Source organism: Lagopus muta, chromosome 4 (assembly GCF_023343835.1).
Source record: "Lagopus muta isolate bLagMut1 chromosome 4, bLagMut1 primary, whole genome shotgun sequence".
NCBI lineage: Eukaryota > Metazoa > Chordata > Aves > Galliformes > Phasianidae > Lagopus > Lagopus muta.
In genome coordinates, this window is record NC_064436.1 from 13,976,964 (window position 1) to 13,989,339 (window position 12,376).

Below are 12,376 nucleotides of genomic sequence, written 5' to 3' on the forward strand. Positions count from 1 at the left end.
TTTGTTTTTTTTTTTTTTAAACTTGGACAAAAAGTACCCTTTACTTTCCTATCTTTTTAATTAGCAAACATCTTGTAATACAGTAACATGATGAAAAACACAGCAGAGAGAGCAGAGTAGCAAAGTCCTAAGCTACAGTAAGCAAAGACTTCACTCAAAAGCAACAGGTATAAGCACAGATGCAAAGGAAAAAACAAAAGCAAGTAACTTACCTTCAGAAGGCCACAGATACACAGGAATCTCCAGCAGAAAAAACCCTTACCTCCACTACCAACTCTTAAATGAGGTCTGCAAAGGGGCAGACCGGCCTCCACCCCCTTCTGTTCACTCAGGTACATTGCATGCACCTGAGCTCCACTGGGTTGGCCCTGCCTTCCTCTAGCTGCTCAATCACTGGTTCAAGCTGTGACTCAGCATTTCTGCTACACATCACCAAACAGTATTTCTTGTCTTATATTACTAATGAAATCTAATTATACCACCTCTGTGATTAAAGAGATTGAGGAAATGAAGTAAAACGAAGTGAGAAAATATAGAAGAGAAAGAGCTGTTTGAGAGGTGAATTCTTCCTAGAAAGAGAGGATACCATGGCCAAATGCATTTTTAGTTCATACTTTTAAGTATGATTGTTTACTCTATAACCAAATCTTATTAGTAGAGAGCATTGATGTTGTGCTAAGTATCCTGGCAACAGCATCATGTAAGATGTGTCCAATATGATAATACATGTGAGTACAACACCTAAAAAAACAGAAAACTAGCCCCAGGATATGAGTCCATCTTTTCTGCTACAGTTTGCATTTCAGTGCCAGGAGCTGTTAAGGGAAAAAATTATGCAAGTTTGTAGGAAAGTCCTAAAGAATTTTCAAAAGGTGAAATTGAGTCATAAATTTGTCCACTATAGTAAATACAGAAGTTTCCCTGAGCACTGAAAATGGTTACTGTAGTGGAAATATTGCCACAGCCTGAACCAGTGATTGAGCACCAGGTGAGAAGGCAGGGCCATCACCACAGTTCATTTTTATCAAAAGTGTTCACAAAGGCACATTAATATTCAGTAATAGGATAACTCCATAATTAAATAATTGCATCATAATCACTGATTTGTGAGTCGAGTGCCAAAGAGTTTAATATTAATGAGGTTGTAAATCTAGTTTCCTTAATGTGTGTTTGCTAATGGGAATATACTTTTCTAATGTGTAATTCTTTCAAAAATTAGACTCTCACAAATAGGATTCCACCAGTTCACAGCTTTAAAAAATATACTTTATCTGTTACAGACAGCTTTCAATCATACATTCAACAACTTGCAGCTTCTTAGAACAATTTATTTTAAATAAGGGCTGAGGAGTGGAAAAACAGATAGCTTTAATTGAGTACTTGGCTAGGCCCCCTGACAGAATGTTGGATGACACCTGCTCATTTTAAGCCAGTCAGCCAAACACAGTATGAAATACAGCAGAGTTTCTCAGACACCTATTTTTCAATTAATCTGATAAAGAAGGACATGAATACCTCAGTAACAATTAGCAGTCTTCGTTGCTTCTTATCTGATTCTATCACTCCTGTCTTTTCCATTTTGTACCATTATCACTATTCTAAATACTTAATGTCAATACAAAATAGATGGCAATTGTACCCATCACCAGGGCCTCCAGATCAGTTTTTATGAGGCTTACACTAATAAACTTAAGTAGTTCACACTCACGCTTATGAGAATCTATTTTGCTAGATTTTTAGGGGTACTGCACTCCACTTATACATACTTGTTTAAATAACTGTAGTTTCTGACCTAATAACACCTGAGTTATCAAGGAGATTCCTGTACTGTTTAGAAGCCGGATGAAAAATTGAGCTGCCGAACTATGCTTCCTTCTAAATAACAGAAATCATTTTATGTTATAGATATATTGCTACCACAAAGCAATCTGCTGGTTTTACTGCCAGAGATAGAATTCTTGTTAAACCCTTTGATATCAAAGTTCGTTGCAATACAAACAGTAGAGGCCTTATCCTTTTTATTTTATTTTTTAACTTCCTTCTTACTTTGCATATACTTATTCCTGTTCAGTGTTCACAAATTTTTCCACCACTCATAATTACAGAATTGCATCATTCAGTATGAACAGTTTTACGTCATTAAAAAACACACAAAGATTAAATTTATAGTCTGATGGCATGACAGTAACCAAATCACCCATTTTAGTTACCCAAGTGAAAACCAAATACCTGCCAAATGTCTGGCATACCCAATGAGGTCTGGACTGATAGAGGTTAGCAGCATTTTTGCAAGCTATTGTTGGCAAAATCTGGAGTTTCATGGACAGTTCCTCAGAGAGAACTTACATCTTAAATCAGATCTTTGCTGTAGCCAGTTGTTAAGAGATATCAGTAGACTACAATTCTCACCTAAAACCTGGATTAACTCCTATTCCCCAAAAGTGTGATATTCAAACCTTTTTAGACTTCACTGACATCATCTTTTCTGCAAGATTTTACATCACCAGTCTCTTCTACTCTTCCACAATATAGATATACTTGAACTCCTCTAGCCTGCCTCAAATCTCTGCCTTCCTCAGACTGTAGCTACTCATACTTTAGTGTTTCATAATGTTTCTTTCACTCCGAAAAATCATGGTTTTTTACCCGTTTTCTCCAAGATATACAGCCATGCAGTCTGTACCTTACAGCTGCTGTTAACAACTTAATTTGCAAAGGAAATGCCATATTCTGCAAGGGCTTTAGGAGTAAAAGCACAAAATGCAGAGATACGTTGAGTATAATTTCCTCCAGTTTTTATACCTTAAGAGGAAGAGCTAATCTTCTCCTCCCTTTGTAACAGGCTGTACTCCATTTTAACAGGAATCTCTCACGTTCCCAAGGATATAAAGCAACATTCATGGATTTGTGGAGGGAAAAGGACCCCAGATGCACTCACCTGTGCTTTCCTTATTCTTTCTTGCTGCTCCCATTGGCCAACCAAGTTTCTTCCGTGGACAAAATCTCCTGAATGCTCATCTCAAAGTAACTTTATCAGAAATCTTTCGTATCTGCTGTGAAATCCTTTCCTTCAATGCCATTTAAATGCCAGAAGCAGTTTAAAGAAGCTCTACAGCATTCAATTTCAGATCAGTAGGAGTTCAATGGTCTGGAAAATAAGGAAGACAGCGTCAGAATCAGTTTCCAGGATACCTTCACAAAACTCATGTGTTTAGCACTGTGCTGTAGCCAGGAACAACCTATCAGTCCTGAAGCAGCTCTCTCAGATGAAGCTTTAATCTGCAAGATGGCCTATTGCCTGGTGTATGCAAGTGTCTTCACATACAGTATGTTCTTTCTTTGGGCTGCAAATTCATTCCATCTCTTACAGTTAATCAGATGATCAGCAACCAGCTACCATTCCAGCTCAGCTGTGAACAACTGCACTACAGTTACTGATGATTCACTGAGCTTACACCACAGTATGTTACTCCAACTTTGGGCAGCATAACCTACCATAAGACAACCATTCCATGCTCGTTTCTCAGAAACATTAGAAACATCTGTCTATCCATATTGGAATGAGGGTTTGCTCTAGGAAAAAAAAAGTCAGTGTTTCATAGCTTAACTTACATCCCTACTGCCAACTAAACAGCTACAGGCAAAGTAAAGGATCCTCTTGGGCCTTTACTTTAATGCTTTCGCACCCCAGTCAGATAGGCTGGGGTTGCATACACTGAGAAACTCAAGGCAGATATTCTTATTTGTGGATAAGTAAAAGATCAAGAGACAACTTCATAGCAGGAGTTTGGCTTTATACTCTACAGCACATCCATTTAACCGAGATCGGAAGACTGTATTTAAAGGAGTTCTATACACAATTCTTACTGGCAAAACAATGATTTAAAAGTCAAAAAGGAATGCAAAAACTTGCAAAAAGAATGTAAAACATACTGACAACACCTTGGTCTCATCTCACACAATTACACAAAATACAACGCTCCAAGGGGATTAATGTGGGTTTATCAGCCAGTCCCAGAATAAGACATAAGGAAAGTTTACAGCAAAAGGAAAACAAATATTAAGAAGCTCTGGAATAAACCGTGTCTTGGTTCACTCTGAGGCTTACACTTGCAGAATGTTGATATACTGCTGCAGCAGTAGCACTGATCCTCTTTTGGATAAGCACTCAAGAAAATATATTATTTAGACATTTGTAGAAATGAGCCTAGAGCTTTGTCTTCTCTATTCACGGCTGGTTAGGTGTGCGGGTCACATTCCAGCCTCATTAGTGAGTAGTGGCAACTTAAATCTAGTTATTAATTCTCCAAATCGAGAGTTGCTGCAACTCAAGTCCAACACTGTTGACATAATGTTGGCTGAAACAGATTTCTGAGTGTAGCATGACTTATACTTTTGTTTCTAGGTGAAAAAAAATGTTTTGTTGATAAAAACCAACTACTTGAAGCTAGAAGGGTTTACATGGGCTAACCTTATACCTGATGAGCTAGGAACTGGAAAAAAATTCAATGCTCGACAACATCCTTTTTTTTTTTTTTTTTTAATTTTGAGTAATTGTTCAAGAACTCTGGAAATTCACAGCTCTGATTTTTCCATAGGGAGTCTAAAAACAAGTTTAATAAACTAAAGCACATGAAATATACTCCCTGTTCTCCACAAAAAGTGAATTTCTACTTGAGTTTTAAGTGTTTTGCTATCTTAAGTGACCAACACCTTCTATTTGAGAGATATAATTTCCATTTAATTTACTCATAAATGCTTCAACAGTCATAGTCCTTTGTGAGAATAAATATCATATTCATAGTGTATCATTCCCACGTAAAAACTTCCAGGGGACAACCATAGAATCATAGAATCACCAAGGTTGGAAAAGACCTAAAAGATCATCCAGTCCAACCGTTCACCTATTCCCAATAGCTCCCACTAAACCATGTCCCTCAACACAGCATCCAGCCTTCCCTTGAACACCCCCAGGGTCGGTGATTCCACCACCTCCCTGGGCAGTCCATTCCAGTGCCTGACCACCCTTTCTGAAAAGTAATACTTCCTAATACTTCCATAACTGTTCATAATTTATTAATGTGCGACAGAAATTGTATTAAAACAGCACGGGAGATGAAATACCACCCTTGTTATTTCTAATGTGCCCATGATGATAGTACCCCAACATGTTACTGAAATGAACTACAGTCTATCTCAATTCATACACCTTTTTCTTCCTTTTAATTACAGTCGCACAACTTTAAACCGTCACGTTTCCATTTGTGCTTCTTTATACATGATCATTCCTGTTTCTGTCAGTAATGAACGCAAATAAGAATAAATTATGACTGACATTTAGCCCTTGCATTCTAATTAAAGTCCAGCACTAGATAAAGGCAAACATTGTGTTGCATAATAGGACTGCACGCACTGTCTCCTGTAATTATTATTAAAATGTAAACTGTATTTATGTCATTTTCCAGTGTCTTCATTATCATACCAATACCATTCTTTTCTTTTCTTTTTTTTTTTTTAACTGAAAATGTAACCTTCTCTTTTCAAAATTCCTGCAAATTAACACCATGGCTTACCTTTCAAATTACTAAGTAATTCTTGGGAAATCCAGTGAAATTAATCTTAGGCGAGTCATGGTTACAAGGGTTGCTTTTCTTGCTGTGACTGTACTCTGAACTGTTGAGCCAAAGGAATAATGAAATGTCAGCATGCTGCTTGCCTATAAATAAAGAAAAGGCCTGTAGATTGAGTGTTGTCAAGAAGGGAATGGCAAACCACGTGCACAAATAACCCTGTATTTCTTGCGTGTATCCCCCTACAGCTCTATCCAATAATGCTGCAATGTAATCCAAAACACATTCAAAGGAAGGATAATTTTTATTATCATTCATCCCTGTCAGGATCACTTGAATGGCATGTGTAACTGAACTCCCCAGGAATCAATCTTTTCTGTGATAAAGGATATCAAATATGAACACAGATCCAGGAAGAAACAGGAAAAATAGCATTTTGTGGAACTTAAAGAAAACAGTAGATCCTACTGAACCAAATAAAAGTATTTAAAAACAGTGCTGACTGGACTTATTTGTCTTATGCCTTGTATCCAGAATGCTGTTATGTGAATTTTTTACATTGAAATTATTCATTAAGAAGCCTTCCAGTACTCGTACTTGTCTTCAGTCCAACTAATACAAACATGCTACTAGAATGTTTCTTTCAAACAGGATATTCTTAGGCTACCAGAGGCATCACTATTATTAAGGGCTAATGAGGAACCCGGAGAAATTGCAGAATCAGAAACCATTCTTTGTAGAAATATTTTAGCTCATTTATGATGAGCTTGCAGGGCCCACTCTGATCCAGGCTGATCACAAGGAAGGTTTGGGTAGGTTTCACCACAACCTCGGGTGTCATGTCTTCTCTATTTCTCCAGTATTTATGAGGGTTAAGTGATGAACTGGAGCAGTGGCAACAGAGATGTACCAGGTCACTGCTTCCTGTTAAGCGAGCCTCACAAAAATTACTCTCATTAAAAGGGAAGTAGTTCTTGAACAGAGTAAATAACATCATATGAGCTCTACTCACTTTATGCCCCTTAAGAAATAGGGAGTGTTCTGCAGTCGGTGAAGTCCTAGTTGACAACAGTATAGAAAAAACACAAAGGTTGTTCATTCAGTGGCCTCTTGGAAAATATGGCACATTGGAGCTGACAGAGCCAGAACTTCAGTACCAGTTTGGAACAATTTAGACTGTAGAGTGAGCCATCATCACAGGAGTACTGGGGGGGCTAAAACCTAGTGCTGTATATCTTTCCCTAAGGCCATGAATTAACTCATCCAGCTTCTAGACACATAGTGAAGAAAAGCTCTTCAAGCCTTTCAGCTGAGGCATTATGCACTTAATTTGGCAGGCTCCCATCTATATCAGGATTGGGCTTCCCATTTGCAAACCAGCAAAAACTTGACAGCTTTTCCCAGTGTAATCTGGCAGTGAGGATGGAACAGAAGCTTGGCACGGGGGTTTCTGTATACCTATTTTAATCCATGTGGTAAGATGAGGACACATTCCAAAGAACTAAAATCAAAACAATCAATTATTTCTGCCAGCTGCAGCTAGTTTTGGTCTACACGCACAATCCACAAAACATAACCAATGCTGAAGCAAACCTAAGGGAAAATCGTGAATTTTTCAGACTTGTAGACTTATTTGATGAGATCACATTTATGGTGCAATAATGTCATACCATTTCAGACCTCTACCTCTCTTCTAAGAATAAACAGTGCTGCCAATTTCTGCCAGTTATGTGAAATTCCAGGGTGTGAAGGGATGCGCGCAGAAAATACTGAAGAGTGAAGTTTCAAAACAGCAGCATTTCAGAGAAAAATAACACCCACATCATTTCATGGCAATTACTTAAATATAAAACCAAAGGGAAATCAAGCCACCTTCCTTGAGTTGGCACTGTGCAAGTGGCCAGCTTTTCAAGCCTTAGATTTAATATACTGCTTACAGAATTTATCACATTCAGTTCTTTTATGACAGATAGTAAAACTTCATGCTTGTGTGTGATTGAGAGCTATATCAAAATGTGTTCCTGAAGCACTGGATTGTGCTGAGCCGTTTTTCTTTTTACACTTCAATAAGTTTACCACCTCTCTGTGTGTAGTGTCCACAAAATATCTGTTATAAATAATAGTATTGAAGATTCACCAGTGCCTGAAGGTGGTTGCTGCAGATTCCATGCATATTCAGAATAAGTAGTCAAGCCAAGAGAAAAAGAAATAGCTTATTAAATGCAACGTGAAAAGAAATAGAATGAACAATACAGATAATCAGAGACAGCAGGAGAATCAAAACAGGAGATTGTTTCAAAGCCAAACTTGATCTTAGGTCAGAGAGGACAGACCTCTGGATAGCTGAAAGGGATACTAACAACCCAATCTCTCAAGCTATCATTCTTAATTGAACCACAATCTCCAACATTTTGCAAGTGCAGTAGTGGATTCCTGCTCCTTCTGATCTCCTCCTCCTCAATAAACCAGAAAATTACCAAGGAAGAAACGCTGTGAGGAACTACATACAGTGAAATGTAATCTGGTGAGCTAGAGAATTTGGGCTAAACAATTTGTTAGTGTCATTATAATAACACAATCAGCTTCCAACTCAGACTGGACCCTTTTATGTGGGGTACCACACAGAAATTTCTTTCCTGCCTTGAGTTGTTTACTGTCAAGACAAATGAGAGAAAAAAAATGCAAATAAACCAAAAAAATCCACCTTACTTGGTATTAGGATCACTTTGTACTATTAAGAAATGTTTTTATTTTCTAAAATATTACATTGATATTGTATTGGCAAATTCTTTTGTTTTACATGGATTTACCATTTTTCAGAACTGTCTCAGAAGCAAAGCCTCAGAGCTACAGGTGAAAAAAATCAAATAAATACAGGTCTGTAATACAGTGCCACTGTAAAAACAAAGGGACAGTGGTGTTTTGAGAATAGCTGTATTTGGAACTCAGCAGCATAATCTATGCTCCATGCAGGCCTATTGCAGATCTGTCAGAACCCTAACCAGAAAGCAGTGTACAGGATTCCCAATTCCCAATCCTTTGGAAGAACACAGGAGAAAAATGAAAACCAAGTTACACAAAAATTTCAGGACATGCTGTATAAAGAGACATGTTTAATATCTCCATGAAGAAGAAATCATTCAGTTTCTTCCAGCACATCAAGAACTGAGCTGACTGCTACAAGATCTGATCTGCAGCTGAATTCAGCCTTTTAAATCAACAGCTGAACTATTGTAAGCTACAGCTAACCTAGCTTTCACTACCTGTATGCCTATGTGGTTTGCTCATGCATATATCTGACACAAATTTTGCTAATGTTTTTGCACTGCCTAGTACTCTGAGTCTCACTCTTCAGCTCTGCTTGCAGACTTCAGCTGCAGGTGTTAGGTGTCAGAATGCTGCACTGCAGCACCAGCCAGGTTTGTACACAGCACAATCAGTCCTCTAGGGACCTTGGTGCTGCTGCTCAGACAAATAAGCTGCAGAGGAGGTTCCAGCACTGCCAGCATCATGCTTCAAGCAGCCTCCCTTTCTTTTGCATTCCGTTCTCTAGCTGTTTGGGCAGCAATCCCACTCTTTTAAAATACTTATGTTTAGATACAGTTCCTTGCAACTTCAATGCGTTGTTTTAAGCCATGACTTGAATGTTGCTCTTGCATGCACTGACTGCTGCACAAATACTTATGAAAATTAGGTCGTTTTTTACCTGCTTCTGTACTGTTTTAGTTCCCATAGTCAACCAACATCTCATCCAACTTATTTCTGAGCTGCTGTTCTACGTTGTTTGATAAGTGTCCCCTTCTTTCTCACTCTCCTGCTGCTAACAAATTTTACTGGTAATATTCCTAAATGAGGGCATATAACAGAGGCATTCAGTGCCTCCACACACACATGATCATAAGGTTTATTAGGGTATTGGCACTGTTAGCTTTTTGGCAGAACTAACTAGCGCTTTTAACTGTGGGTTCTGCCCACAGATCTTAGGGCTGAACATCCTGGAGAATATTACCCTCTGAGTTTTGTTCCTTGTTCTAATTTCAATGTACGTTAACACAAAAAATTAAAATGCCATGGAGATTTTCTGAAACAACGTTACTGCCAGAGCCAAAGGTCAACACTCTTTTCAGTTTAATCAAATAAGATTTTATGATGGATTTTCATTTTAAGAAGAGCAAGCTCTGAAATTATCAACAATCCTCCTTCCCCCCAACTCCAGCAACCCTAGGCTAGAGGATGCCACAGAATATTCCCAGGAAAATACAAAGTATATTTTCTTTAGCTTATTTTTAAGCTACTGTGGTCAATAAGACTTTTTTTTTAAACCTCTCTACCTGAACGAGTTCCCATTGCTCTCAACTTCAGGCTTTTCGAATTGTTTTCAAATGCTAGGTGTTGTATATACAGGAAATGGTATAATTTTGAAAACTTTACAATATTTTGTGTAGTCAGTGATGCTTACTGGTGTGACATAAACTAAGAACCACATTATTTAGAGGCTAATGTTTTCAAGAAATTAGATCTCCGTCAGCCTAGGTTTATTTCCTCTGAGTTTAAGTGTGCTAACTATGAAGAAGGAACGCATTTTGAGTTTGTTTTCATCTCACTTTCTCAGAAGAAACAGGCAAAACTGCTCAGGGATAATGGCAATGCCATTCCTACCCTCTTCAACATGAATTTTGGCTGTGAAAGGTCTTGACACAGAACAACTTGAGCAGAAGTGCTTGTGGGCAAACAAATCTGTAGTCTGCTCACTGTATTCCAGACGGATGATGTGCTAAATTTCAAGACTCTCAGTTTTCAGAAGCAGATGACAAAATAGTGACATATGCAATAACTTATTAGGCAGAGTATTTTAACCTTGCTTAAGTGAAAAAATTCCAAGTAAATGTTAAGATGGAAACTGCTGCCCCTTTAGCCCACTTCTAAGCAATTGTATGACTACATAGAGGACTCTACATTGAAAACACGCTGCAATTCACTTCCATTACTTAATTGTTGCATAGATTCAAAACCAACAAAACTTCATAGTTAAAAAGGACCAGACATTTTTCAGTCATATTATCTACTTGATTACCCAGGTAAAGTCCTTTCGCTTACTGGCATAGAATATTTGATATTCTCTCATTCAAAAATTCAACTTAAATTATTTCCAGGAATTCTACCCCTAACAGCCTGGACAAGCAACATAGCACTAAATTACATGTTAGGGTACCAGAGAACACACAGTACTGATGATCAAAAAGATAGTCCTTAACATACTTATTATCAGGCTTGCCAGTGCCTACAGATAAAATGGTAGTTTTTTTCCTTAGTCCTCTCTAGGGTAACAACCCTCTCTCTGGAGAGAATCAAGACAAACCCCGTATTTTCTATCATGCATTCACAGAATTTCCTTCAGTACAGCTCACATCACTGGAGCTAAAGCTGTAGTTGATACACATGACCATGCAGTGGCAGTCTAGTAACAAAAAAAACCAAAATGAAAACCAACAACCAAATCCGATGTACTAGATATTCCAATAGGAGGACATTTCCTAAAAGCTTAAAGTTTGCGATGGGGTTTCTAAACATCACAGAAGAATGAATGAGGCACAAATATTCCCTCAAAAAAAAAAAACAAACAAAGAAGAAATATCTGGTGTTGATAGAAGCCAACTAGTAACAGGAGGCAGAGGAGAGAGATGGATAATGAGGTGACAGAGTGGGTTACACCACACACCCGCTAAAGCAGAACTGATCAAAGACGAGAAACATCTCAAAATTCAAATGCTTTCTCTTTCCTTTGATACAGACAATTAGTCCTACCTCTAGAAAGCTACAGGACAGACTTACATTAATAAAAGGTAATTTTCAGTCAAGCAGTTTCAAGTGGTTTCACAGACTTTTCATTGATAAAAACACAGCCAAAAAGCTTCTGAATGCTCAAACAGTATTGCATATCTAAAAGGCCAAACAAAAGCGTATCATTGTTTGTTCTGTTGCTTGCCACAGCAGTTTATGTGTGAAATCAGAACAATTAGATCACTTTGTAGTAAACTTCATTTTTATGTGGAATCAACTCCGGTTATAAGCTTCAAGCACACATAAAACAATATGTAAAGTAACACTGATGCTAAGGTTCCTTTGCATTTATGTAAATGTTAATTGGGATTAATTCCATTAAATCTGGTGAAGTTGTACTAGCATAAAATCAGTATGAAAAACGCATTAGCCACAGCAACTTTTCCAGGGGTTAGTTCCCAGAACTAACTAAATTATATAGCTCATTGTGCTTTAAAACATAATTACCCAATGCAAACCATATGTAGTTATACTTCAAACAACTGCAATTACCAAATTTAGTTACTATACAATAAATACCTTCATGTGGCAAGCCCTGGTTTCTATATCTGCAATGGACATATGTTCTTGTTGCTCTTCAGAGGCTATAACTAATACAAGATAGAGAAGAGCTAAAAAAGAAATGGCAGCCCAGCAGTAATCAGGTACTGGTCATAATGCTCCTTCACATGACACTGCAGTAAGCCTGTAAATTACACTGCAAACTGAAATGTAATTTTAAAACTGAACAGCACTCTCACACAAAGTTGAAGAACCCTTCACTAGCATACTGATGTTTCCTTAAATTTCTACATAACCAACACACCCTTGAATCCATCTGACTTATTTGATGGACATTCTGTGCTTGAATTAGAAAACAGTAAACTTCAGTCTTCCCAGACCTATAAAAATTACTCTCAATAGTCCATATTTAGATCCTTTCTCTTCCACTTACATTAAATTTATGTCTTCAAAACATATAAAAA

At 37.7% G+C, this 12,376-nt stretch overlaps 1 protein-coding gene across 6 annotated transcripts in view; it reads right to left on the reverse strand.

The window, feature by feature from the left end:
• The window catches only part of SH3D19 (SH3 domain containing 19), a 94,210-nt gene that overhangs the window by 81,173 nt on the left and 661 nt on the right, over positions 1 to 12,376 (reverse strand). For 2 of the 6 annotated variants that reach the window (XM_048941523.1, XM_048941524.1), the window contains exons 2-3: positions 5,574 to 5,673; positions 2,939 to 3,148 (exon numbers count right to left, since the gene is read on the reverse strand). In XM_048941523.1, the coding sequence (XP_048797480.1) occupies positions 2,939 to 2,972 (34 nt within the window). In that variant the 5' untranslated portion in view covers positions 2,973 to 3,148; positions 5,574 to 5,673. Of the gene's footprint in view, positions 1 to 2,938; positions 3,149 to 5,573; positions 5,695 to 11,402; positions 11,425 to 12,376 lie in introns of those variants that run through there. The other 4 variants (XM_048941528.1, XM_048941527.1, XM_048941525.1 and 1 more) reach the window with 3 other exon arrangements.